The 27,917-nt window shown below is 31.3% G+C and overlaps 1 protein-coding gene across 1 annotated transcript; it reads right to left on the bottom strand.

Moving 5' to 3' along the window:
* Positions 1-117: 117 nt before the first annotated feature.
* Positions 118-22,698, bottom strand: mbc (dedicator of cytokinesis protein myoblast city). The gene is made up of 27 exons (XM_080172584.1): positions 22,549-22,698; positions 21,455-21,746; positions 20,546-21,223; positions 20,094-20,159; positions 19,508-19,639; positions 19,061-19,164; positions 17,907-18,020; positions 16,346-17,013; positions 15,651-15,868; positions 15,255-15,348; positions 14,526-14,631; positions 14,033-14,231; positions 12,281-13,750; positions 11,806-11,908; positions 11,298-11,413; positions 10,719-10,820; positions 10,312-10,386; positions 9,997-10,112; positions 9,593-9,651; positions 9,150-9,321; positions 7,688-8,933; positions 7,136-7,257; positions 6,751-6,849; positions 6,266-6,352; positions 2,839-2,976; positions 2,495-2,569; positions 118-1,597 (listed from the first exon to the last, which is right to left on the bottom strand). Exons 3-27 carry the CDS (start codon positions 20,606-20,608, stop codon positions 1,453-1,455), a joined length of 5,889 nt encoding a protein of 1,962 aa, XP_080028710.1. The 5' UTR covers positions 20,609-21,223; positions 21,455-21,746; positions 22,549-22,698; the 3' UTR covers positions 118-1,452.
* Between the last annotated feature and the right edge of the window lie 5,219 nt (positions 22,699-27,917).

Raw genomic sequence — 27,917 nt, forward strand, 5'->3', positions numbered from 1 at the left:
CAATTAGATAGCCAAAAAAAACTGTATTACAGAATTGACAAAAATTTGATTTTCTACTGAAGAAAATCCCCATTGAAATATAATATTTTGTTTATCTACATATTAATATGTAAATATTATTATAACGGTAGGTAATTAATATTTTTTTAAAGACCTAAAAAATTATAAAAAGTAACAACTATTTTATTTTTCAATGGTTATTTGTTGCTTATAATTATTTCTATATATGTAATGTGAGAACGTTTATTTTTCTGTAAATGTGTGATATATGTTAGTGAAATCGCCTTTTAGAGCACAGCAGAGCCAATGCTATTTTTGCCAAAACGCTATTTTCATAGGGTCTGACACATATCATTAAATGGTTTTCAGGAATAGATAATAATTTAAGATCCCATATCAATAACACTGAGACAAGTAAATTATTGGCTGCTGTGTAGAGGACTTAGTAATACATTACATTTGGCATCAAAGGAAGCACTAAATAATTTCAATATAAAGTTCACAACTTATATTTTGATATGGTTTGTTCGATCATATAAACAATAATAAACTTGCACCAACCGAACTACAAATCTTCTACACATTTTTTTTGCATTTCTAACATATATAGTCTATTTCAAAGTTCAATATACCTTTCACCAAGTTATTTGATTTTTGGGTTGGTTAGATGCATACACAAAATGAGAGATTATTTTTTTTATCAAATGCAAATTTCATTATGTACCTATTTAGAGTAAGAAATAATTTTCTTTAATTTATGTTAAATAAAGGTAAAACCCAGACTAGTTAGAAATATCATTATTAGTTTTTGTATCCCAATTGAACCTCAACCCAATAATCAAACTTTCCCGCCAGTAAAAATAATTAAAAATGCATAATAATTGTTGTCATTTTTTTAATTTAAAAAAAATATTATTTTAATTGGCAGAAAATTTAATTAATTTAAAACTATTTATCCCTACCCTTTTATTAGTTGAACGGATATTATTATAAAAATACATGACGTAAACAGAAAAAAGAAATTTTTATAAAAATTTAAATAATAGTAAAAATATACATATTATATAACAAAACAAACCTAACTACCAAACTACCAAACTATCTAAACAGACAACATTATACAATATGAAAATAATCTAAACCAATATTTTAAGTTAGTGACTAGCTTTATTGATTTTGGTTTGAGCCTTTTTGACATTAACTTATTGCTCGTTTATATTCAAATGCTTATTTTTCATCCTATTAAATTTTTACTTTTCATTGTCATTGATGTGAAATACTTTAAAGCTTAATAATACATAATAATTGCATTTTTATACATTTTACTTCGTTATGGAAAATACATTAATTTGAAATATAAAGTGGAGGATATCTAATATTAATATCAATTCCTAATTTCTTCCAATAGATTTAAACTAACATAACTAAGAAAATTTTTTTTACTACACTAGCCTAATTTTCAACTGGAAGTTTCAGCGGCGCCTTTTTCGGCGGTGTTGGCGGTAAAGATATTGGCGGAGGAGGAGCTGGCTTCTTCTTGGAACTTGATGGCGGGGGACGGGGCGGTGATATTCGGGAAGCAACGGAACTTGAATATCTAGATTTACTTGTCATTAAATTGTGTCACCCTTTCAGGGGTGTATATTCTGCACAAGATTCATTTTTTTCCCCTACTGCATATTTTTTTATTTTTTCCCCCTCCTAGTTTTTTCCAGGAAATTTTTAAATTTTTTTCCCTCCTAGTTTTTTCAAGCAAGGAAGGGGATAAAATGGAAAATATTATTTTATTCATATTATCCCCCATCCCAAACATTCTTTTAGTTTTTTTCACCAAAGAGGGGAGAAAATGGAAAAAAATGCTTTCAGTTCTCTTAACTTTTACATTTTTCCCCCCAAACACATATTTTTTATTTTTTTTTACCCCCCACCCTCCTTAGCAGGGTCAAATTTGTAGAATATTTTAGGACAGATTGGCGTCGTAGCTCAGGGGTAACGCACTGAGTTACGGTGGTGAGAGTTCGAGTTCAAGTCCCCATGTGGCAACTCAAATTTCTCAGTCGCAATTCATTCACGCAACTTCCCTTTGTTTGTGTAAGAAGGGTGATAATTGGGAGACAGCGGGACAAGTACTTGTACTTGAGCGTGGACCTTGAGCTGGCCCTGGTGCTAGCATACAAAAGTGTCTCGTCCTACTCCATGACTACTCCAAACACTAAGAAACTATGGCCACACACACACCCTCCTAATAGTAATTAACCCTAGAAAAAATTTTATTTTCTTTCTTATCTAAACTAAACTTGAAGAAGTTCGACTTAGGACCACCCACCAACGAGGGGTAAAACAAGGAAAACTATATTTAATGGAAGTGAAATTTTAAATAATATAAGCCAAAAAGAACATACTTGTAAACTGTATGTAAACAGGGAACAAATCTTAACCGACTGTGTGTGATAAATCGTTATAAAAGTTTGAATGACACATAGTAATGACATGCCTAGAGTCTAGTGACAATGTTTCATCTAAAGAGCTGGACTCATCTTGATTATTTACATTATTATCTCCTCGGTTATCCTATTATTGACCCAAAATATATTTTTATCACAATTTGGACCTTCAAATTATAAATTTCAATTTCTTCTTAACCTAAAAACTCCATCTATTTATTCAATTTTTAAAAAAAAGTTTACAAGTGGAAAAAGTAAAAACAATACACTTTTTATCAAAAGGCGTGTTTTGAAGAAAACCACGAAAAAACTCTGCATATCAACAATAAATATTATCAGGATAAAATGCATTTCTAATTATTATAATTGGAAAGATTTGATAAAAATACTAAGTTCCTGTAAAATAGTTGTGACTGTGCTATACTCCGGATATCTATGGCCGCCTCCTGGTGGTGGTGTGGGAGACGAGAATCCACCATTCGAGGGCGGGTGTTGGGCTAGGGCGCTCATCCGTGGCGGCAGCGGGGAGTTACCTAATTTCCAGGACAGACATAGTTGTTAAAAATATAAATTTTAACTAATTAAACGGACATTGGACAACTATCAAAATAAAATATATGAAATATTTCCCCAATTTTCTAGAATAGGAAAAAAATATACTCATGACTAATCAATGGGACATAGGACATTTGGACAGGGGTGTATATTCTGCAAATTTGACCCTGCTCAGGGAGGAGGGGGGGGGGAATAAAAAAATTGTGGTTGGGGGAAAAAAATGCAAAAATTAAGAGAACTGATTCACTGTAAGCATTTTTTTTCATTTTTCTCCCCTCTTTGGTGAAAAAACTAAAAACTAAAAGAATATAAGGGAGGGGGGATAATATGAACAAAAAAAGAGTTGTGCAAATATTTTTCCATTTTATCCCCTTCCTTGCTGGAAAAAAAAACTAGGAGGGGAAAATTTTTTTAAAATTTTGCAGCAGGGTAAAAATGAATCTTGTGCAGAATATACACCTTTGCATTTGGAATTAAACAAAAATAGAAAATTCAGAGGACTTGTTTTTATTTTGACTTTACATTCTTAAGATAACTTATCTGTCCTGTTTTTCTCATAATTATTCGTAAAAAATCACATATTGCCAATATTTTAAAATTAATTTCCAAACCTTTAGGGGACTAACTATACCTACTACTTTTGTAAATATTAAATACTTTAATCAACATTGGTAAACATTGACACAAGAAACAAGATTTAATAATATCCATCCATACAATTCAATTTGAAGTATAATATTAAGTGATATAACCCTGTAGTTTAGTGCAAACAGAATAATCCTGGTTATTAGTTGTATTTTTGAAGTATTTTGTTAAATTGTTAGTATGCCAAAATATTTTTGCTAAGGTATATACGATATGGGGTTATGATACAAAATATGTTTTGTCAACCTTATTATATAAATGTAGTAGTAAGTTTTTTTTTCATCTGTAGCTTAAGTTTTCGAAAACTACTGAAAAGAGCCCAAAGAAACAAGGGGGTCAACTGGTAGTAGAATTTAAAGATCCATTTAATACCAAAAATTAAAAAATATTTTTACACAGTATATAAGATTGAAATGACATGACAATAAATAGAATTACATAAAAGTAAGGTTTACCAACAATCAATATAAATAAGTATATATTAGGTAATTTCATAATGTAACCAAATGAAGAAAATCAAAGGTCGCGGTACAAATACCTGTTCTATGCATAAATATAAGCTTATATATGCAATTTTAGCTTTCTAGAAGCATTCTTAGTGGTACAAGGTGATTTTGCATTTTTTTTGCCAATACGCGAATTATCTAAAACATTGAGGTTCTTGGTTACCCGTCTTTTGGCTGCCCTAAACGCAACTTAAAGCACTTTTAGACTATAAGTTCAAATGGCAACTGCCTTTCATTCTTCTTGCCATTTCTAAAAAGCTGAAGGGCGTCTTTCTGGCCCTTCTGTGAGCTGAGATCTGAAAAAAGTGTTACCAAGGCTCCATTGAAGGATTGAAACCATGGAGCTCGAAAAGTCCATCTTTCAACCAGCCTGCTGGCACAGGTGCTCTTATTTCGCTAGAGTTGGGCTAGAATGGTGTTTAAGGTGTTTGAGAAAGGTCTTATTGTGAGTAGGAGATAACATTAAAGGATGCCTAGTCTAAAATTTGTACCCTGAAGACGAGTAACCAAAAAAATTTCAATGATTCACCTTCGCCTTCAAAATCCAAGTTTTGACTTTGCCAGGTCTGCCTAGAGAGCTAAAGACAGTAGACCAATCTTTGTTGTTAATGTGTCTATAGAGAGCTATAATCATAACAAAGAGAAAACTTTAAGGGCTGAAAGTCTATTTCTCACCCAGCTTACACCAGAAGGGCAAAAGTCTTGCAAAAATTAGGGTCGGTCCGACTGTCCATCTTTCCAAGACAGTTAATTTAGACATAATGATTCATATAACAGTAAAGTATGATTTAGGAAGCGTAGCAACTCTATAAATCAAATGTTACCAAAATGTCCTTATATCCGTTGATTTTTATATGAAGTAAATATCCTTTTCATCTGATTTTTGAAGTACTGATTCCTATTACAACAAGGTACAATTATATAAGTAAAACATGTCTATAATCAAGTTCTAAAAATTAAAGTATGTCATTTAACAGTATCCTGTATTTAAGCAGTTTTCCAACACTGTACTATTTTTTTCAACTTATACATTTGTATTCTGCTTATTCAATTCTGACACTCAATAAGTGTTCATTTTTGTTTGTCCTACCAGTTTGGAGCTTCGCTTTTATGGTTGTTGTCATCCTTGTTTGATGAATATTTGCAATAATTTGCCATTTTCGTTTTTTTTGTAAGAATTGCTGTAAAACGCTTCAAAATTGAAATATCTTTAGGAAAGGAATACAGATACTAATGGATAAATGTCTTAGTACATACTAACTGACATACTCTATCTATTACAGGGAGGTCATACCATATCGCCAAGTCAAGTCATTAAAGGGTCAGTTTTATTGGTCTTAGGTAAAATATCTGACCCAGCATATTACCCTGACAACAAAAACACCTTTGAAAGTGATTTGGACACCTAGAACTGATTCTATGGCCAATATACTAACCCAATAATTACCAAAATCCAAGAATCTTAAAATATTTTCAGTTCTCGACTTTAATGCCACCTTTCATGTCGTTTCAGAATATATTTTCAAATGGTACCTCCTAGTAGAATCCAATGCCATTACTAAAATGCTAAAGAACATTTTTCTAGCTCATCTGTGGCCAATTTTAGAGTTATTGTCTTAAAAACTAGGTTGAAACTTCGATGTTTTTCAGTTCTTGATACATGACAATGGGATCCTTGGTTTGAAATGGCAAGGCAAATGAAAGGCAGTCACGTTTGAACTTATGGTCAAAAATGATAAACCGGTGCCCTAAGGACAGCCTAAATACCGGTAACCGATAACCTTAATGTTAAGGTTTAAAGATTCATTCTTCGCGTATTTTCGAAAAATCTTGATTTTACCTTCTACCACTTAGAATCAAGATAGAACCAAAAAAATTCATAGTATTGCTTATTTTTATATATAGAACAGGTATTTGAACCGCGACCAAAAATTTTTTTTTTTGAAATTACCTAGTATATATAGATATATATCATTACCTATACAGGAATATGTAAACCTATAGTTTTATTGTAATATCATTTTACATTTCTATCTTTACACTTTAGTCCTAATATCCACTAAAAAGTTAATTGTTTAGCTGAGAAAATGTATCAAATCTTGGAAACTATGCGCTCCTATTGAATTTTTCGGCGGCACTGCCGGTGGGGCTGTGTCGCCACTGCCCGTTGAACTCGCAGATATCAGAGAATCACGATTTGATCTAAAATAAGAATGATTGTATATTAAAGGTAATTGAGCGTTAGAACATATTCTACATGGGTGGAATATTTAGAAGAATGAGTACATTTTTTGTTTTCTTCTGGCCGTAAAGTTGTCGAGTAGATACAGTCGGTATAATGGAAACAATGGATGAATTAAAAAGGATTATTTGCTTGAGTGACTGTACAGACATTAAACGTTGATTAAATAAACACGTTTCAACTCAGAAGTAAGAAACAACAGAGAACACCTTGTTCACATTTTATTAATTAGGTGCATATTTGCCAAATTTTATGTAGAAGAATGAAAAGGAAAAGATAATATAACTGATAACTGATTTACAATTTGTCTTAATCAGAGTATTCACCATCGGCAAGATAAAACCAAACAGTATGATACCTGGAGGGGCTAGCAGGACGCAGCAACTCTGCGACAACTAAAGAGCCTCTGGACTGGTTCCACAGGCTGGGACTACTCGTACTATTCTCAGGTATTGATCTGTATAAAAAAAATATTATTAGGGTGACCTCTTTTTAAAAGCTAAGCTATTTTAGAATCCTCATGAATCCCAAAACCTTTCAAAGTTATCCTAATAAAATACTACAGAAAAACAAGGGAGGAAAGACACATTGGACTGTTAATATCACTGGTACCTAAAGTTCAGTGTATAATCACGTTATTTAACTCGTTTACTCAAAACATTTGGGAATTTCAATGAATTTTGATTAGGTAGTTAATATCAATCTAGTAAAGCTCTAACTTTTGATCAATAATTCAATCTAACCTTATTTGACTTGACTTGACCGACGAGGTCCTTTCTTCACTTGCCCGTGACCGTTTTCTGTGCACTTTAAAATTTGACATCAAGTTGGACTTAGATTTGGTGACCGGTGTACTAGTTGTCTCTCCTGGCAGTTCAAAGGATAATAAATTGGACAACTTATTGGGAAAACCCATAATGCCTTTAATAGAACGTCTTTTGTACAGTTTTTTACCACCAGTTTTAAGTAAGATTGAAAGAATTGATTTTTTTACATGTTCAAAAGTAGGTAGGTATTAATTAAGACATAGAAAAAATACTATATTATTTATAACTTTCCTATCCGGTTATAATACGATGCAATTTTATACCCATTATCTTTTTTTTAAATGTGTTAAGAATGATACAATCTATTTATTATTTTTTTTTTCTCTTTAGAAAGCTTAGCAACTATTGGACGCTATCATTTTCGAATTTTCAAAATTCCTATGAAACACTAGCTTTGGCATAAATTTCTACTTTGTCCTACATATATATTTCTAAACTTTGATTTTTTATATTTATTCATTTATCCTTTCCTTCGTGATTGTTACCCGTTTTCTCTCCGTTTCTGGGGTCCATATTAGAATTTCTATTGCTATGGGCTCCACTATTCGTCCAAGTACTGATTGTAGGTGTGGCTGAATTTCTGTATTGAACAGATGATGATTTACGGCGCTGGTTGCGGAATTTGAACTCAGGACCAAGAGAACGCTGCCCGTATTTTGATTCCACTGTTTCTTTCATTTCTCTAAACATGAAGGTTAAACGTTCATGTAAAGGTTTTAGCTTGTCTGATTTTTTGTCATCATGAATTTTTATGCCAATTTCAAGCAAAGGTATTTGTTCAGCCATCAGATTTTCAAGCATAACAATATTTTCCCGCTGTTCTGCATTGTGTGATCTAAATGATTCAGAAAAGAATGCCTTTTCATACATAGCCGTTCCGCCCATAACAGCTGCATCTATGATACCTGTTAGTTTTAAGCTTAATGGATTTATTGGGACAGGTGAGTTGCTATGTAAATGCTCTTGAATAATCGTTTTTAGCTCTTTGTTTGTCTTTTGCATGGTTTCTACCGCATTTTCTAGCGGGGAAAGCTCATAAACATGTGAATGTATAACCGGAAACCAGCGCAAGATTCCGGGAAGTTTGTGCGAGGTCTTCAATGTAGTTCTCTCAACCCACAAGTTTGCAAATTCATTCTCTTCGTCTGCATTTGCGGTCTGTCGCTTGAATGGCCGCGAATACATAAACTGCGAAACATCATTGACTTTGTAGTAATTTAATATTTGGGGATCTACAATTTTGCCCTGTAATCGCTTTGGCATATCCATGTTAGGCTCAACTTTGTTGATTTGAATTAGTTGACCTAATTGATCCATTTCTTCTTCCGTGGGGGCAGATAGTTTAGTCATAAGTTCAGCGGTTGGAAATTGATCCAGTATTCTTGATTGAAACTCAGGCAACCGTTCAAAACCTTTGCCACGGTAGATAAAAACTTTATTTTGAAGAAAAGCTGGAAAACTACGGCCGTAAAAGGCAACTCTAAAATATTCCGGCTCTGGTCTCAGTCTTGTCATAATATTTTCATAAAAGTTGGCCTGTTGAGTTCTCAATTTTGCCATTTCATAGAAGTCCACCAACTCCTCTTCGTATTGTATGGCTAGTTCTTTGGAATGTTCTAAGGCTTGCTCCCACATTTGTCCCTTATCAAAGAGTTCTATCATTTCCACGTACAGAGATATCTTCAGGTCTCGATGGATTTTGCAGCTTGGATAACTGAAAAATGAAAGAAATGTTATTTATGTTAATAATTAAGTTTTTTTTGTGCAACAAGTATGTATGCTTTGCTATTGTCTTCGGGAATTCCTCGTATTGCTCCTTGATATTGATTTTTTTGAGGGGGGGGGGGGGGATTCGTAAAACCCTAGAAAAATCTGGTAATCTGAAGTATATTTCATACAAAAGTCTTACTCAACATGACATAAAACTTACTTTTTATTCTGAAGTTTCTGACTTAGCAACTCCTCTGTCCACCTGAGCATTTTGGACTGTTTCTCCAGAGTGAATGCTGCCTCCGCGAAGTTATCACACTCCATGTGCAGGTCATACAGCTTCCTCAGGTGACGTATAAACATCTCCTCGCGCTTGTGATCATTGTAAAATTCTAAATAAGGTAGGTATTAAATTTAGAAAATAATTTAGTGTCAAACAAAGTTAAAAATCATACGAACAAAAGAAGATTTGATTTGTTATACTTTCTCAACTGATTGCCATAAATACTTAACTCAGTCAAAAAAAAATTGGGATTTGTTCTAAAATAGACTACTATACGAAATCTAACTCCTCCCCTATTTTAGATTTATGATAACCCTAGAAGCCAAAAATAAAGCCACTAGTTGAAAGATAAAGTAAGAGGTAAATTAAGAAACACTTACCTAACAAATTGACTATGCATGACATTTGATTATCTCTATTCTCCTCTTGTTTTATCGTTCTATACAATTATGACGGTTTACTTTAGTTTTTTTACTAAATTTTAACTATACTTGCACATTGGAAAAGAAATAAAACTTGTTTCTCTAACTCAAGTAATCTAAAGAGGTTTTTTTTATAAAGCTGGGAAATTTATGACAAGGCTTAAACGTTTTAGGCTCTAGCACTACTGATACTAAATCTAACCGTTTCATTGACTCGCAGACATAACGATAACGTGGTTTACAGATGCAATTAAGCGCAAGGCAAGTAAGAAAGGGTAATTTGATAACTGTATTGCATAGGGAATACAAATTTCTAATGTTGTGAAACAATGAAAACAAACGAAAATAAACGTGAATCATTCCTGTATTCAAGTAGAAGCTCCATAAGTCTTGTCACTGTTGATACAAAGGTTGTTCCAAGTTGCTTCAGCGCCATATGCTGCTCACATTGGCTCATCAATATATCACGGAATAAATCCTTAAAAAAAACAAAGTCTGTAATTTAAGATTTCATTAACAGTTGATATTTATCAATATCTTTTGCTTGACGGATCAACCTAACTTTAGACTGACCAAAGGCATGTTTGTAGAAAAGTTACCAAAACAATAAAGAAAAGGATTTACGATAAAATAACACTTAAAAATATTAGTAGCGCAGCTACTACACAACTAGATACCTTATACATGCCATCTCCTTTTCCACCTTCCATGAGCATTTGATCCATCCTGCTGATTATTTCATTCTCAAACTCCTTTAAACACATATTCACAAGTGATAGGATTATATTCAAGTTACTGATTTAAATAAAAGTGTAAATGGGCATTATCTTGTTTTCAAATCTTTTATCATTGTTTTGTTGTACAATACCACCTTTTCTATTTCTATACCATCTTATATTGGTTTATTTCATATCTTTTACCCCTTCCTTCCTTAAACTGCCTTCCCACATTTTACACACGTTTAAAATATAAAAATGTAGATAATTAATAATGTTATTTTACACTTTTATAAATATTAATTCAGTGTTTGGTTTATTTTTTCATATATTCAATCTTTTTATTCTTTTACTTATAATGAATTTGCCTTAAAGTTAGCTTTGTGGGATGAAGATATTCTTTCATCAGAGAAAGAATTGTTGAGGGATATCCTGGAGCCTTGCCGACCTCCGCCAGAGTAAAACTCACACTGCACAAACGGTAAAAGTTTGATTTATATAGCTTTAAACGAGAAAGATTGTTCCAATCACGCAATAAACGACAGATCTTATGCATTCACAGCTAGCTACATTTCCTTACCAGCTCCTATATTTTAAACTACAAAAACAAAGTTCTCAAGGGAAAAAACTTGATAGGTACGTTTAACCCGAATTATTTTTGACTTTGATTTCAATTTTCAATTTATCACGGCTTTTATGTATGATTTAGCAACTGTTTGTAAGCTGTGCCTACACTACTTTACTTATATTGAAAAGTATGAAGTAAAGTTGCGTTACATTTTTAAATATAGAGCGAGATAATATCTGTAGGTATAAAACAAGATCTACATTATAAATAGCCTGTGAGGCTTGAGCCTATCAGACAATTTATAGAAACTTAAATCACTGAATCATTAATTATTTTTAAAGAAAACGCGTCACAAGAAAGTGAAAGCAAACTAGAATTCCTGCATCATATCGAAGAAAATTGGAATGGTTGCATTTCTTAAGTCAATATCAGGTACCAGGGTCATCTCTAGGAAACTGCCCACCATGCTTGGGATAAACTTGTGCTTGTGTTGCCCTAAATATAAGGTTTGTTGTATTAAGATAACGTTAAACTGCCGTTACTGGTTCTGCATTAAGGCCTCCAGGATAGGAACAGTTAAAACTAGAACCATAAATAAATATATACGCAATTTTTTTTATCGTCAATTTAAAGAGATTAGTTGCGGGATTTAATTTAACAGATTTGTTATATCACTACGAAATAGAACTGTTTAGTCCTTTCAAACGTATTTCTTGTGTGAATATCATTAACATTGGTTTTATACCTAATGTAATTAATGATGATCACTTTTATTGTTTGTTTGTGATTATTTCAAGTTATGTGTTTATGTAAGCCTTGTTTAAAATTACTATTGTGTCATAAAATGAATATTTAATTTCTCTTCATAAGACACAATTAAAAATTACCTAAGTTAAACCACATGGCCTTAATCTCGAGTCCCATTTGTTTCCTCATATCTCCATAGGTCGACAAAATTTTGGCACGTTTCATTTGGGAAAACTCTTCAACCTAGAAGTTTAAAAGATATCCTATTATAAAAGTAGTAAGTTTTTTTTTGTCTGAAGCTTGAGATTTCAACAACTACTGAACTGATTGGGTTCTTATTTCTAAGAAAGCTTCACATAATGATATGATATCACAGAATGGTTTTAGGCTATTTTAAGTTTTGATTTAAGTCATAGAATGGCTTTAGGCTATTCTTTGCCCCTTAACTAACCCATTTCATTATAAGGCCCCTATATGCTATGGGCGCAGCTGCTAGTTTTCTAGAAAATTAGCCCAAGTAGATTTTGTAATTATTTCATATTAACCCTTTTTAAAAACTTTGTTCTTATTAACTTAGTTTTATTTGCTATGATACTGAAAAAATATGATAGGTACCTGTAAACTTGGTTGAGTAAGAAAGGCTATAGCACAAAAGAAAAAGTTATTCCACACATCATGAACAAAATACACAGAAAAGAAATCTCTAATGGTGTGGGACAGGTATCTCAATGAGTTCAAAACAACAGAATTCACTAGCATAGACATTTCAGCCCAATCATGAGGGTAGACACGATTCTTAATCAAGTCCATGAACATGATAAGGACTTCTTGTACAAAATCTTGTAGATTATGTCGGCCAGCTTCTGTATCAGGTTGAAAACTTTGTATGTATGCAGAAAAATGCGCTGGGGTCATGAATCTAAATAATGAGATCATATTTGTAACAATGCACTGGGACTTGTACTCAGACTTGCCCCGGCCTATCGTGGTTGTCGCCAGCTCTGGGGGCACAAAATCACTGGTTCTATTTGCCACACAACGTATGACAGTCCGTAGTAGGTGGTTCACAAGGGTTGATATATCATCACTATTTGTAAGATATACTTCTTTGTTAAATAACTTATCAACACAATCACCAAGTGCATGAACAGCGTCCAGAGAATTAGGATTGTTTGGATTAGCAAGCACTAAACTTATAGCCTGGCACAACACAGGCAGAATTACTTGCCGACAATCACAATGAAAAAACAGCTGACTATGAACCAAATCTTTTAGCGTTGATATTTTCTGTTCTGTTAGCTGTCCATATGGTAAAGCGGTTATCATTTTCATTATAATACTAGCAAGCTCTTTTCTGGGAAAAACTTGTATTATATCAGGCACGGCTAAAACAATGTGTTTCAAACAAGATTGTTGTATTCTCTGTAAGTCTTGTTGTGTGCTGTACATTAGTTTAACTAATGACTGCAACACTTCTCGTAGCATACACTCAAAGGGCTCGGCACCTTTTCCACCATTCAGTGCCGCAAATAACACTCTGGACCTTACAACAAACTTAAACAGAAAATGCAATGAATTTGAAGCTTGAGATAGCTTATCTGTTTTCCGTTTAATTTCATGTGTTGATAGTGGCAATGATCCATTTTTATTACCAGTTGCCGCTTCCACATAATCTTTCAAGACAACCAACAATTTGTTGTAAGCAAGAGTTGCAGAATAATTCTCCATTATATAAACTTCCAGAACAGGTATAAACTGTTTGTACTTATCATCAGTCACCATTTCAATAACAGCCACTAGAGCTTCAAAGACAAGATTATCATAAAGTTCACTATCACTATTCTCCATAAGGATAGAAAACAAAGCATCTAAGACATCAGGTAGAAATTTTACAACCTCCGAAGCCTTGACATCACGTGTAAAAACAGATAAATTCTGCTTTAAATTATCCAATTCACTGCGCCACTTTAACAAGGACAAAAGGCCAAGGTTCTGGGTGAGCTTAGTGGAGCATAAAGTTGTGTGGATAGTCAGAACGTCTTTAGTTATCAGGGTTAGGTTATTGTTGTAGGGTAGAAGTTTCGTCTGAAAATAAAAAGAATTTATAATCAAATATTTCATGAATGTGAATGTTAGATAGGAAAATGTAATTGTTTCCAAAAACCAATCAGTCCTTTCAACATTGTTGACAAATAACACCTATCATTCTACAGTTTACAATAAAACAATATACCTTTATTATTTTTAAGTGATCTTATTCTAACTGCCAGAACAATTAGAGGCAAAGAGATTTAAAATGTCCATCCTTGCAATTGGTGGTTTGAATTAATTAAATTGATTATCAAAGCGTAAATATTTTAGACTTACTTTATGCGATTGCTGAGTTTTTATACTGGGCAACTCTAAATAGGAAGGACTGTTGATATCAAACTTCTTATCAATCTTGTACACCAGCAAGTCGTGGAATCCGTCCTTGACTGTGGTACCATTGGATTCATTGACTAGTTTCAGGTAGGACAGCGCCCAGGGAGAAGGTCCAGCCTTCTCTTTCGCCTCATTCCGAGATCTATAAATAAATTGAATAAAAAAAACAATACCATCTTAAGATAGGAATCCAAATGTTTGATAGGATAAAGAATAAGTATTTGTATATCCAATCTCAAACCAAATTCTTATAAAACAAAATGCATTTATATGCTGGCAAATATTAGAAGAAAGATTTAGATCAATTCGGAAATTCGCGGGAATTATTTTCAATTTGTTTCAACAATTATTGTTAGGGTGGGGCTCATTGCTCGACATACACTTTTGTGGGAAAGCACCTTTTTTTCTATACTAATTGACAAATAGGAAATTATACCTGTGTTTAAATGTGAATCTGAGGTGAACTTGATTATATTGTTCTACAGGCACTGATATTCTCACTATTTCATTCCACCTCGGCTTTCCCTCGTGGTAATACACAACTAAAAATCATGCACGTCAAATTAATATGGATAAAATATATTGCTTTTACTAGCATTTCAACACAATGAAATGAGGAATGAAATGTTAATTAAACAGGTCCCCAAAGTTTTGTAAACATGTTAACTTATTCGTTGGCTAAAAAAATTTGGATACTTTTGTTTAATTTTGCTTGAAAAGTTCTTAACTATCACTGTCCAACGAATGTTTTTAATATACAAGGAGTTATTTTGTTGATAATCTATGGGAATGTTCACCAATTTATCGTCAAATGTCTTATCCCTTAAATTAACTGATTTTTTAAGGATAAACACTGAACTGATTGACAGCATTTCAATGGCAATAATGTTTAGATTTATATAAATTCTTAATTTATTGCACAATTACATAATACAATCATGTACTCTATTGATAGATAGACAAGAACGATTACATGAAAAAGAAAGCTCTTTAAAATAAACTAGAACGGGAATATATAGGCGTGTTAATTGAAACTATTTTATCTCCATGCTAAATAATAACCAAAACTTGTATATCTTTTAGAGGTATTAGAGCTATAAAAAAATTGCATTTGAGACATAAACAAGACAAAGATAAAGTACCTGCGATAGTAATAGATATTTACCTGTAGAGTATTGGTTTGTGCAAGGGGCACTAGCCCCAGCGCTAACAGCCTCTGGCTGCACTTCACCATTACTGTCCACTACCTCTATAACAACCTAAATAATAAACAAGAAGCACATTAAACGACATTTTGCAAGAACTATTTTAATAAAACTCATATAAACTTATATTATCTATATTTAGACTTCTAGAATCTCTAGTTAGGTTAAAAATTCCTGCGAATAATATGAATCAAGATATAAAATGAATATTATTTTGCACGTAATTGTAGACTAGTTATATATGATATAACTATAGGTATTATAAAAGCTATTAAATAAAAAGGAAAACTTTGAAAAACTACCTTTTATAAAAATATTATGATCTACATGAATGTATTAGACTAATCATATTTTACCTCTACATTTCTATCTGCTGTCTTGCTTAATTTAGACAACTCAGCAGAACAAATATTCACATATAAATCATTCCGCACATCATTAGGAAGAATAAGCTCGGGGAATCCAATTTTTCTGGCGATGCAGGGCCGGCCAATTAGAAGGTGGGTCTTGCACCCCTCTTGCATGCCAGTCATATCACCTTGCAGTACTTTTAAGCTCACCCATAAGCCAGGACCTTAATTTTTTTGGGGTTAAAAAAATATAAATTATGTATTACCTATTTAATTTTGTACATATTTGTTTTGATTCTGTGATTCCTGTGAAGAATGGACAAGGAGGGAGGGAACATTTGGTCTTTAAGTTGTTATTATTATGCCCGTAGTTTTATAATACGTTATCTTATTCGCTAGCTCAAAAACCCTTGAGTACTTTTACTGAATTTTGATTGTTAGTTCAAAACCAGTAGTTTCCATACGTTTCAACTAATAGTACAGGAGGGGTAATCTTGTATATCATCAATAAATATGTAATTTTCATGGGGTACAAAAATTTGACTAAACCCTGGTTGAGACAATATATCAATAAAGTAATTTAATTCCTACCAAAAAATTCTTTTTGTATCTCATACCTATACAATAGGTACAAGTAATTTACTGTCAACATAAAAAATAATATTTGACTGGGTGCTTGGTTTATAGAATTGTTTCGTTACCTTGAAGTTTTAAAGCTTCCTTCTTTTCCGAGGTCAATTTCTTAAACGTCGATTCCAATGTTTCAGCATCCGAACCGCTTGGCAGAAACGGAATCATAAACTCTTTATCATTGTTATCAATATTCTTGTTGGTTTGATTAAAGTAGTCAGTCACTTCAGTAGCAGCAACGCCAAGAGGTTTTCTAAAGCTCAAGCTTGACTTTTGCGTAATATCACTGCGGGAAAAGTTCTTATTAATTTGGAAATCTGAGGATAAGGATTGATAATTTCCGTCCCCAATAACATTACAGACAAGCCAAATTCTTCCCTCGCCTAGCTTAACTTCATCCTTGTTGAGATCCGTAAAGACAACCTTAAAATTGTTGAGCTGATCCAAATCCTTTGCCATTCCTTGCCGGGTCCATTTTATCACATAACTCTCACATAATGGTCTTGGTGGCCGCTGTTCTTGAGTCGATACTCCAGTAAGATAAACAGAAATAAATAATTCCATGTCCTCAGTTTTCTTCCAAGTAAAATTTTTGACAGACAATAGAAGCATGTAGGAGTTAGATTTGTTTGTGTTGGTGACGTTGTGTTTAGTTCTCTGTTCCGAGGAGGTATTATGCTGGCGAAATAGTTGAACCGTGCTTGTCTTCTCAGGACTCAGAATGTTTCCGTCTTGATCTCTATAAAAAAATTAATGATTAAAATAAACTTTCATTGCAAGACAGTAATTCCTGTATTTTTTCATTTTATTTTGAGTTTTAACAGCCATATGGGGATATTTATTCTATACTACACTACTAAATGTTAATACAAATGACGCTTATTAATATTGCAATAATGAAATGGAAACTTTTGGACTAGAAAACAAATGAAAGCCATTTATGGGGTATTTAGGTATTAAATTTCCTAGGGGTTATTTCTATATGTAGATCTATGTAAAAAGATTAATAAACATTATACATATAGCAATTAATGGATCACTTTACGTAAAATATAACTTTAAACAAAATATAAGAATGAGTAAATTACATATTATGTTTCTAATTTTAAATACTTTATCTCTATTTATGATGTGTTTCACTATGAAGAAATTTAATACTAATTAAAAACATCAAATCCCAATGAGAGAAAATAAATGTTGACCTTTGCATAAGATTTTGTAAACTAAAATCTTTACAGCATCAAATTTCATCTAATTACATATATGATCTATTAATGAGAGGGATTGTTTTTAGTTTAATTTAAATTGCTAAAAGTAATTTAAACCAAAAAATAAACTAGGTATAAAAGTTTACGTCCAGAAAAAAATCCATTTTGTCTCAATTGTGATAATTATCAAATACGAGTAAATTTGGGAGGAATTCAAGTTTTCTTCCAGGAATGGATAATTTATCAGGTTTAAAACATTATTTGTTAGTGTGAATACTACGAAGCACCTTTATTATCGGACATACAAAAATTGTAGGTATAATACAAAAAAAACCTAATAAATAACCAAAACCTTATCTATATTGTACAAGGTGATTATATATGTTTTTTTCTTTCTGGTTACAGAAAAATAGATAAATCTTACCTAACAACCAAATCAAGTTGTAGAAGATGATTTAAAACGTCCATTTGTTTTGTGAGCTTGCTTCGAATGTCCCGAATTTCTTCCGCCGGTAGCTTCCCACATATCAAACTTGCTCTAAAAGAAAATATTTGTGTTTCACCAACTTTTTACGCCCGTGCAAAATAATACTTAAACAAAATTCATTTTAACAAAACTCTTACTTGCAAATTTTTTATAGAGATAAATGGGCATCAATGTATAAAAAAAGATGTAAAAATTGATAAAAAAAATCACTGATCACACTTTGAACTCCAAGAATAAACTACATAGATGCACTTTTTTACAAAGTGTCAAATGCATCTCTCAACAAGTATTCAATTTTCAAATATCAACATTATATTATTTTTGATAAAACAAGAAAAATTTTGTTCTTAAAAGCAAAACTTTTCAACTAAACTATAAATATTCGAAGTGTAAGCTCATATCAGTGAGAGTAAGGATAAAAAGTGGGGTAAGTAGTAAGTAATACAGGCTTACTTTATTATAGAGATACTTAAACAGATGAATTGTACAAACTTTGCTACAAAAAAATTTGTTAAAATATTAAGTAACAGTTTAGCAGATTCGACTGTATGCTGTTCGCCAACGTACTCTCATTCGTTGGCTTTAAAGACTTTTGTTAAATATTGATTAGATAGTACAAACTAAGAGTGTTTAAACTTTTTCACGAATAATATTAATCTATACATAGAAGGAATACCTTCGAACAAAACTTTATCTTAATTTTACTTTAAAGCTAATTCTAATCTGTTTTTTTTAATAATCTATCATGTTCTACTAAATAAATTATACTAACTATCTAGAACTGTGTATATTTTTCTTTTATGTTTTAGTATAAACACATTATACAACTTCTCTTCATTATATTATGCAACTTAAACAAAAACTATATTTCATGCTGATCGTCATTACATACATAATTTTATGCAAGAAACAAAAAGCATTTAAAATCTAATAATAAGAATACAAAATTAAAACTTTTGGAAGTAAAGTTGATTTTAAAAAATTAACAGCGAATATTTTATACTTTCTTAACATGTCTGTCTTCAAATAAGCAACACGGCTACAAGATTTCAAACAAGATAAAAAGGTGATTTAAAAATAATATTAAATACCTGAACCCAATCTGATCTGTGATAATGAGGGAAAATTGTTCGATAGATTTGAAAACAGTCTCGTCCCTCTTCACGTAAATATTTCGTAACATTCGACCCCACTCCCTGTTAGTTTAAATACACTTTTAAACAAAGCTCATAATAGTAGTAGTAATATTAAAAAAGAATTAGATAAGTGTGATAGCTGGTTTTTGCTACACTACGCAAATTTATTCTTGTTGCATCTAATATTAGGTAAGATAAGGTTTTTTTTATTTATCAAGATCTTTCTAACCACTACACTTGTTGAGTTCTATCTTGGGGAAACTATATAAAGTTCTCGTATAGGGATTTTATTCTATTTATAAATTTTAAAGAAAAATCAATAAAAAATAATCTGTTTTGAGATCCTTAAGTAGGTACCTAGGTATATAAAAAAAAATACGAGTGTTTGCTAAAGTGTGTTTTCCTGAACATAGCCGTGGCCTCCTGGACGACGGCATACTCCGTGAGAAAGGTGAGGTCTCGGAAGATTAGGTAGGTCTTGGGTACGATGCCTCGCACACCCGTGTTCCGTACCAAGTAACCAAGATACCAATCCTAACAATAAATATGAAATCTATGAAAAAAGGTGTTTTAAATAATACTTACCTATGGAAAAATAATCCCCGCAAACTGCGATTTCGATTTAAAAAAAAAAATAGTTAATGTTAATTGTGCATTATTAGAAAACTATTTATAAATTGAACTAGGTACACTAGTGGATAGCAAATATTAAAACGTAAATCTATTCACATAAATAATTATAATCTAACAGTATAATTGGTCCTTATAGAATTTGAACTATCACATCTTTAATTTAATATTTAAAATATGTAAAAATGTACAGTTTTAAACAAGATGTACTTAAAGAAAATTAAAAATTAAATTTTTTCATTAGGTACCTAGGTAGTTGCTATGAAACTAATCAATGAAAACTTGAACCAAAGAAGATATTAAATAGAGAGATGGCTTTAAACATGTTTGAGCATAAAACTTGAGGAAAAAGAAATACCTGACATTCTTCTAGAACATGAACCTTGTCCCCAACATACAGCTGTAAATGATTTTCATCTGGAACCTAAATATTTACAACTAATTATATATCAAACAGAGAGGGAGGAACAAAATAAAATTTTTAGCTACATATTTAATATAAGACCCTATGGAATTAAACTTATAGATATTATCATTAAACATTGCATTTCTTTTACCCAAAGTAAGATTTTTATAAAAAAAACTTCAGAGGTGGGTTCTTAAAAAAAGAATCGACTACCTAATCGATTATTAAAGGTAGCCAAAAAATATTCTTTAAATTAAAGAAATGTCACCTAGGAGAGTTAAACACTTTTAAAGATTTTAAGGCATTTAAAAAAAACAACTATGCTCAGCTACTCTACCTGCACTTATAGTCGATTCTTTGATTAATCTTTTTTAAGAACCCTTATCTTAAACCACGATACTCACCAAATAATTGTAAATAGCCACCCCCACCCTGTCTTTTTCCTTTACAGGTGTCCAACCTGTCATTTTACCATCATCACAGACATGAGGCTCTGAAATTTTAATATTCTAACATTGCATAGAGAGAAAACACCAACACGGGGTTACACACCAATAGATTGAGTTAAGGGTAAATATACATATAATGGAATTATTTTAACAAGTTTTTATGGTTAAGCTAGGTCTTCGCACAGGCTTTGCCTATCAAAGGTAAAATCAGTGGATTGTTTTCGTTGTTGGTGTATTCAAAGGACAAAAAATTATGTAAGTAAGTGTAATACAAAATATAATAAATGATGATTTTGTTCAGGTAATTAATAGTTCTTTTTTGTACTTTAAGGCAAACGAATCACAAATAATTAAATTTAAGCTTTCAAGTTAGTAATTTAAACCTAAGTATTTCTTACACAATTATGCTTTCATTTACTTTAATTTGCAATTATTATCTGTCCTCTATGTAGTAATTACAAGTATTTAAGTATTTTACCAGGTTTTGAGATTCACTTTCACTTTAAGTTTATAAAATAAAGTATTGGTCCATGATTACAAATCTGTAAAATTATGTTTAATCTTTTTATGTTTCTTAAGATTTGCATGATTTTGAGCCGTGAAATTACATTCGTCACATTTAACTTCTGTTTTCTAAATCAAGATTTATTCAAGAAAAGCATTAAATAGGTATTGATGTTTTAATGTAAGCAAATCTTTCTTATCTTATTCCAGTTATTTCTTAAACGGGAACATCCAGAAAGGAAAATTGCTCCAAGAATATGTTATTGTAGCAGGCAATTCAGTTTAAAGCCAAATAGTCTTCCTCTAATTATTACCATATACCCGATTCTAAACAATTGATTTTCTTGAATAATCCTAAACCTGAGAATCACTATCTGTCTTATGCATTCTTTTCTTGTGTTTGTTTAAATCAGAAATATGATTAGCAGCAAAACTACATTTATTACAAGGAAACTTTATCCCTTTATGTTTGGTATTAATATGTCTCTGCAGAGACTGTTTTAGAGTTGCACTATAGTTACAAACATCACAGGTATATTTGACACCTTCATGTTTTGATTGTTTGTGTCTCTTCAGGTTACTCATACATGTTGTGTTGTATTCACAAAGTTCACAATAATATCTTACACCTCCATGAACCCGAGACTTATGTCTGAAATAAATTGATTTAATTGATTTTTTTGTGTGAAAAACTAAAATAAATGGCTGAATGATTTTTTAAAATGGATAAAGCTATAATTATAGTAAAAATACGTAGATTGATTTAATTTTTATAAAAAGCTAGGCAATCCAATGATATCTAAACAGGAGGTTACGTAATTCATACCTATATAATATAGGATTTCTTGTTTATGTTTAAGTCTACCTAATTGTTTTTTTTTATACCTATAGTTTTAAACAAAACAATCAAAGATAGAACAAGGGACGATAATTCATTCATAAAACCTCAATTTATAAAAAAAAAACTATTTTAATGTGATATTTATAAAAAGAAAGATAAGGATTTAGCTTAATTAAAACATAACTAACCATTTTCTCAGGAACAAAACATTCCTAATCTTATGTGATATCAAAGGGGGGAGGCGGATGTGCCACTTTTTGAAACCAAAACTAAAAGTCAACAAAGGAACTCAACTAAAAAAAGAGTTACAGGTCTGAGATTTTGCATGGCAGTTGCTTTATAGAGGTACCATATGGAACTGTGAAGAAACGGCGGCGCAACCGCCGTTTCCCGCCGAATTTTTTTTTGCAATTTCTCGGCGGTTTTCGGCGGATGCGCTTCCGTTTCTTCACTATTCCATATTGTAACCCTATAAAGCAACTGCCATGCAAAATCTCAGACCTGTAACTCTTTTTTTAGTTGAGTTCCTATGACTTTTAGTTTTGGTTTCAAAAAGTGGCACATCCGCCTCCCCTCTTTAAAAAAAGTTTGTTTAAACTTGTTGAGAACATACCTTGTAAGAAAGTTATTTGCACAGGCCACATAGGGACACATATCACATGGATATTGTGAAGAACTATGATGATTGTTCATATGGAGTTTCAGATTTGTAAAAATATTACTTGAATACGAACATTGATCACAGAAGAATTTTACTTCACCACTGATATGTATTGTACATTGTATATTTTAGGTTTTTATAATGAGGGTTACAAATATTTATTAGGTTACAAATATTTTGAAATACCTAATGGAAATTAAGATTTCAGTGTGGGAGCTTGAGATCAAGGCAATATAATAAGTTTTGGGGTTGTTATTTACTTGCCATACTTTTATAAGTTATTTAAATAAATCGTATGTTTAATGACAGGTATCATTATTTTGGGTTCATTAAAATATGATACCTGCCATATTGAAATAAACCCGGCGTTGGTGAATATCTATTTTGGTCCGGACATGCCTAATCCTATAGAATTCACTGATATGGATGGCATTATTAGGTATCTAATTTGCGGTATGGAAATACATTAAAGTTCATTCGTTAAAACCTCAAATATACATTCCTGTCGTTTACTTCATCATTTTTAATTTCGACACTAGTTGAACCATTTTCGTTCTTAACTTTTTTAGATACCTTTAAAATATCAGCTTTTGGTTTACGTTTTAGTACATTTGCATTGTTTTTTTCTTTTTCACTCGATATTTTAGTTATTTTTGTATCATTACAAATGAAATTTTTGATCTCAAATTCATTTTCACTTTTAATAACTTTTTCTTTTTCACGATCGGTGATTAATTCTTCTACTTTGACTTCTACTAAAGGCTCCACATTATCTTTACTAACCATATTTTCATGGTTTTCTTCAGCCGTAATACTTAATATTTGTCGATTTAATAAATCATTTAATCTATCAATGACTTCACTTCTAATAGCATCAGTAACACATTGATTACTAGTTAAAAGATGAATTATTCTTTTTAGCTCTTGTTTTTGCTCAAATAACTGTAAGTATATTTTATCTAGAGCAGCATTTGTCTTTTCACTTGTTTCTTCTACATTTTTTGTTTCTAGCTTCATGTTTACTTATGTGTTTGTTCACTGTAAGAATTAATTGTGAAAATTAAAATAAAGTCACCAAAGAAAATTCATGTTCTTTAACATATTTTACTCTCTACATAAACTTTTAAAATAAAAGTATTAACCACAACTTTTTTCTTAGTTTTTTCTCTCTTAAATTTTCTCACTTAAAACTTTGAAAAAACATTTAATAATGATGTTACAACTTTAATAAGTAAATAACATATTACTCATATGTTTACTTAGTAAAATAAAATCTTCAAATCTACTAAAACCGGTGTGTATTGTTACAAAAATGTATTTAGAAACAGGACAAAAAAAAAGGTGTACGTAGGATGTTATGCGTGGGAACTTTTAAAAAGATGCTGCTTTACTTAATACAATGTTCACTGTTGGAAAAAAACTGCTAAGAAGAAGAAAGGGGAGAAATTAGTAGATAGAGAGATGTGAGTAAGAAGGGACAAATTTCACTCAGCTTTGCGGTTTCCGTGTGTAAATCCAATGAATGCCGCTATCTACACGCACACACACACATACACAATAACAACACACACACACACAGTGGAGTGGCAATCTATTGACATAAATTTAAACAACCACCTAACATAACAAAATACAATATTAATTTTGAAAAAGTATATTTTAAGTACAAAAAATAATAAAATTAGCATAATAATTAGTTCTAAATAAAAAAAAATTAAATTGCCACATTAAGCTAGGTTTTGTATTGTGTAAAGGACAGAATCTTAAAATACATATTTATTTTCCATCTTGAACCATAATTAGAAAACAATTTAAAATACAAAATTCACCATTTCCTCACAAAACATTACATGATTGAAGATATGTACTTAACAATAGAAAATATATACTGACAATTAGATCTAGAAAATGATAAAAATAATAACAGGGATAAGGATAGGCACCTGAAGAAGTACTATACTAGTTAGCCCCCAATCTTAAACATGTCAAAACAAGTGGTTGAAGTGACAGAGGAAAAATAGTACTCTTTAGATATAATACCCCCCCCCCCCATTTCATTTATATCTCACATCCAGTATTAAAAAATAAAAAAATTTAAGTTAGTAAATTTTAGTAAAGATAAGACATTGAAAAACATGACGAAACTAAATACTTAAAAATGTATTACATGTAAAATTTACGAAATTATTGTACAAAGCAAAATTAAAAACCTTTTGGCAGTTTATTATTATCTGTAATACAAAGTAGAATGATGTCTGTCTGTCCGTCCCTTAAGATCTCGTTAACCACTGAACCGATCGGATTCTACTCTTTAGGGAATATACCTACTGGTCCTGTGGTGGATTTAGGCTATTTTCTTGGGGGGTGAGACACCCCCAACCCCCCCAAAAACAAAAAAAATTCCACCAATTTTTTTTGCTGAAGATTTCCTTGGTCCTTTTACGAATTTGCCAAATTATTTTTTTAACACCTCTTGGGGCAAGGCTAATAATTTCATAAACAGTTGCGCCCCTAGCATCTAGGGGCTCAGTATTCGAAAGAGGGTAGATAAGGGTACAAAAAACAGCCTAAATAATTTTTAGACTAGTCTACAAAAAATAGCAAAAACCACCCAAGGATCTATGTGAAGCTTACCTATAATGAAGAACTCAATTAGTACAAGGGTTAGCGAAAACAAAAAAACGTACTACTTTAGAATACTTGTACTTGTGTTTTACATTTTTAGTCCTTATAATTAATCTAGAATTAACTAATTTGAACAAAGCTTATTGTTAAAACAAACTAACCTATTTGAAATTACAATTCTGATGACTAATATTAAAATACATTTTGGTCTTTGTTATACCTAGATTTATTTACACAAGGTTGACTAGATAAGAAGGTTGCATTAATCAATTGAATTATCAATATTATAGAAATATAGTTGCAACTAACTAAAAAAATACATTGATATCAGCGATTTTATTTTTATAGTGACAGTAAATATGTCAAACAGAAGTTATATCCTATTCTATTTAAGTTTTAAGGCTAATTTGTCTGTATCTTAAGATTTTGTTAACTACTGAACTGATTATGTTCTTCATTTTATTTAACTTATTATAGGTCCCTGGATGGTTTTAGTCTATTTTATTCTTATATCTAAGTTTAGTTTTAGGCTATTTACCTACTTTCCGTTCTCCTTCGAATACATAGCTACGAGATGCTAGAAGCGCAGTCGCTATAGTAGAGTTAAAACACTATTCAAATCGTCAAAATATAAAATATTTATGTGTTCAAATACAAATGTTAAAAATGAACAAAATCAGAAGTATGAATCACATTACAAATTAAAAACTCAACACTTACAGATTGTTTCTCATTCATTGATAGATAAAACCAAGGACAAATATGTTCAAAACAATATCAAGATAAACTTATTGAGTCTAAGTAGTAAATATTTTTTGATTATATTTATTTTAACTTATTGAACTCGAGAGTATTCCATGACTTAAAATTGTAATTAAAGTTTTGACGTAAAAGTGAAAGGTTCTAGTCTCCGTCAAACAATGTCGTAACAAATGTAAGTAAAATATATGTCAGAGGCTTGATGATGACGGTAAAAGTATAGAAGGGACAGGGGGACGTATTAACCCCCTTAAATAATTTACACTGTTGTGCCTTCCAAAGGTCCAGCGATTAAATTGTTTTGTCTACTTTGGTCTGATCTACAAAAAGATCTTGGCTTAATTTGAAATTATCATTCATCCTGTAGCCTAAAGAGTTACTATAGAAATGCAACTTTAATATTTGTGACAAACGGTAAAAGTTACTTAGAACACAGCCACGCTCCTACAACACGTTGCAAAACTCAAGGTCAAATCAATAAAGACAAAAAGGGATATTTGTAAAGTGTTAATTGTAGTAGAGTATGAATACAAACAAAACATAGATTCCTGCATAAACAAGGATAATCATATCCATAAGTATTACAGCAATTACAAAACTTATCTTGATGGTGATAAAATAGTTTTATTAAATTTTTTTTAAAAAGTTTGATGCCCGTTATCAATTGGTTTTATTGTCTTACAATGTACGACCAACTTTCTTTAATCAAATTAAAAATCATTTCCTGTGTTTAAAATTAAATAAGAATAAAACTAAGTTATCCTATTATATAAAATAGTAAGGGTTTTTGGTCTAAAGCCTAAGATCTTAAGATAGGTTTTCTTTATAAGGCAAGCTTTTCATAGGTCCTATAATGGTTTTGGCTATTTTATTTTTATATATAGTTTAAGCAATTTTTCTAGCTCCTGTTTGCCCCTTCCAAATATACAGAGCCCATAAATGATAGGGGCGTAGCTGCTAGTACTTTTAAAAAGATTGAAAGCATAACTCCCCATAAAACTAGTTAATTAAATGAAAATGTTTAAACTAACTAACTGTAACTATTACAACTTATGATAGTGGTATAATTGTAGCAGATGTGAGCTATGGGGTATTAATTCTATTCCGCTTAAGTTTTATAACAGCAAATAATTAATTCCGCCAATATCACATTAACTAGTATTTACAATAGGGGAAATGGGTTTTTAAATATTAACCAATAGGGGAAATGGGTTTTTAAATATTAACCAACAAGGATGACAACATCCATAAGAAGCGAAGCTCAAAAAATTATGAATATCGGGAAAAATTACTGTAAAGCAGTGTCATACAATAAACATTAATCTTGATAAAATAGAGAAATTGGGAAACCTTAAAAATCACGCAACCTTTAAAATAACAAAAAGTAAAAAATCTAGGAATCGTTCTAGCACCTCAATTTATAGACAAATCTTAATGAAACTTAAAAAGGAGTTAAGAAAACCAAGAAAACATAAAAATCTAGAAATCGATCTAGCACCCCAAATTACAGACAGATGGACAAACCAGTGTATAGATTAGATGGGCATATGTTATAAGAATCTTCACTAAAAATTTCAGCTGTCTATCTTTTATAGGAGCCAAGAAAATCACATTTCCCCCACTTTGTCTCAGACGGACATTTCGAATTATAGAGTATCTTCGCTACTAAAAACTTGCAAGCAAGTTTCTTGTGTGAAAATAGCAAAAAAATAATCCTAACAGCTTTACATACTTCAAAAACTGTCAGTTTTAGAACTTTTACTTTCGTGACTTCGACGTTAAAATTTTTATCTGCTAAACTATATATTTGCTTTTAAAGGAAACCAAATTATTTCGCAGAATTATTAAACACTGGGCTGTGGTTTAGTATGATATTAATTGCACTTGTTTTTTAATTGCAAGTCATATCCTAATTGCAATCTTTTTACTTAACTTTC

The sequence above is a fragment of the Acartia tonsa genome, chromosome 1 (assembly GCF_053477335.1).
Source record: "Acartia tonsa isolate MP-2025a chromosome 1, ASM5347733v1, whole genome shotgun sequence".
In the NCBI taxonomy this organism is placed as follows: domain Eukaryota; kingdom Metazoa; phylum Arthropoda; class Copepoda; order Calanoida; family Acartiidae; genus Acartia; species Acartia tonsa.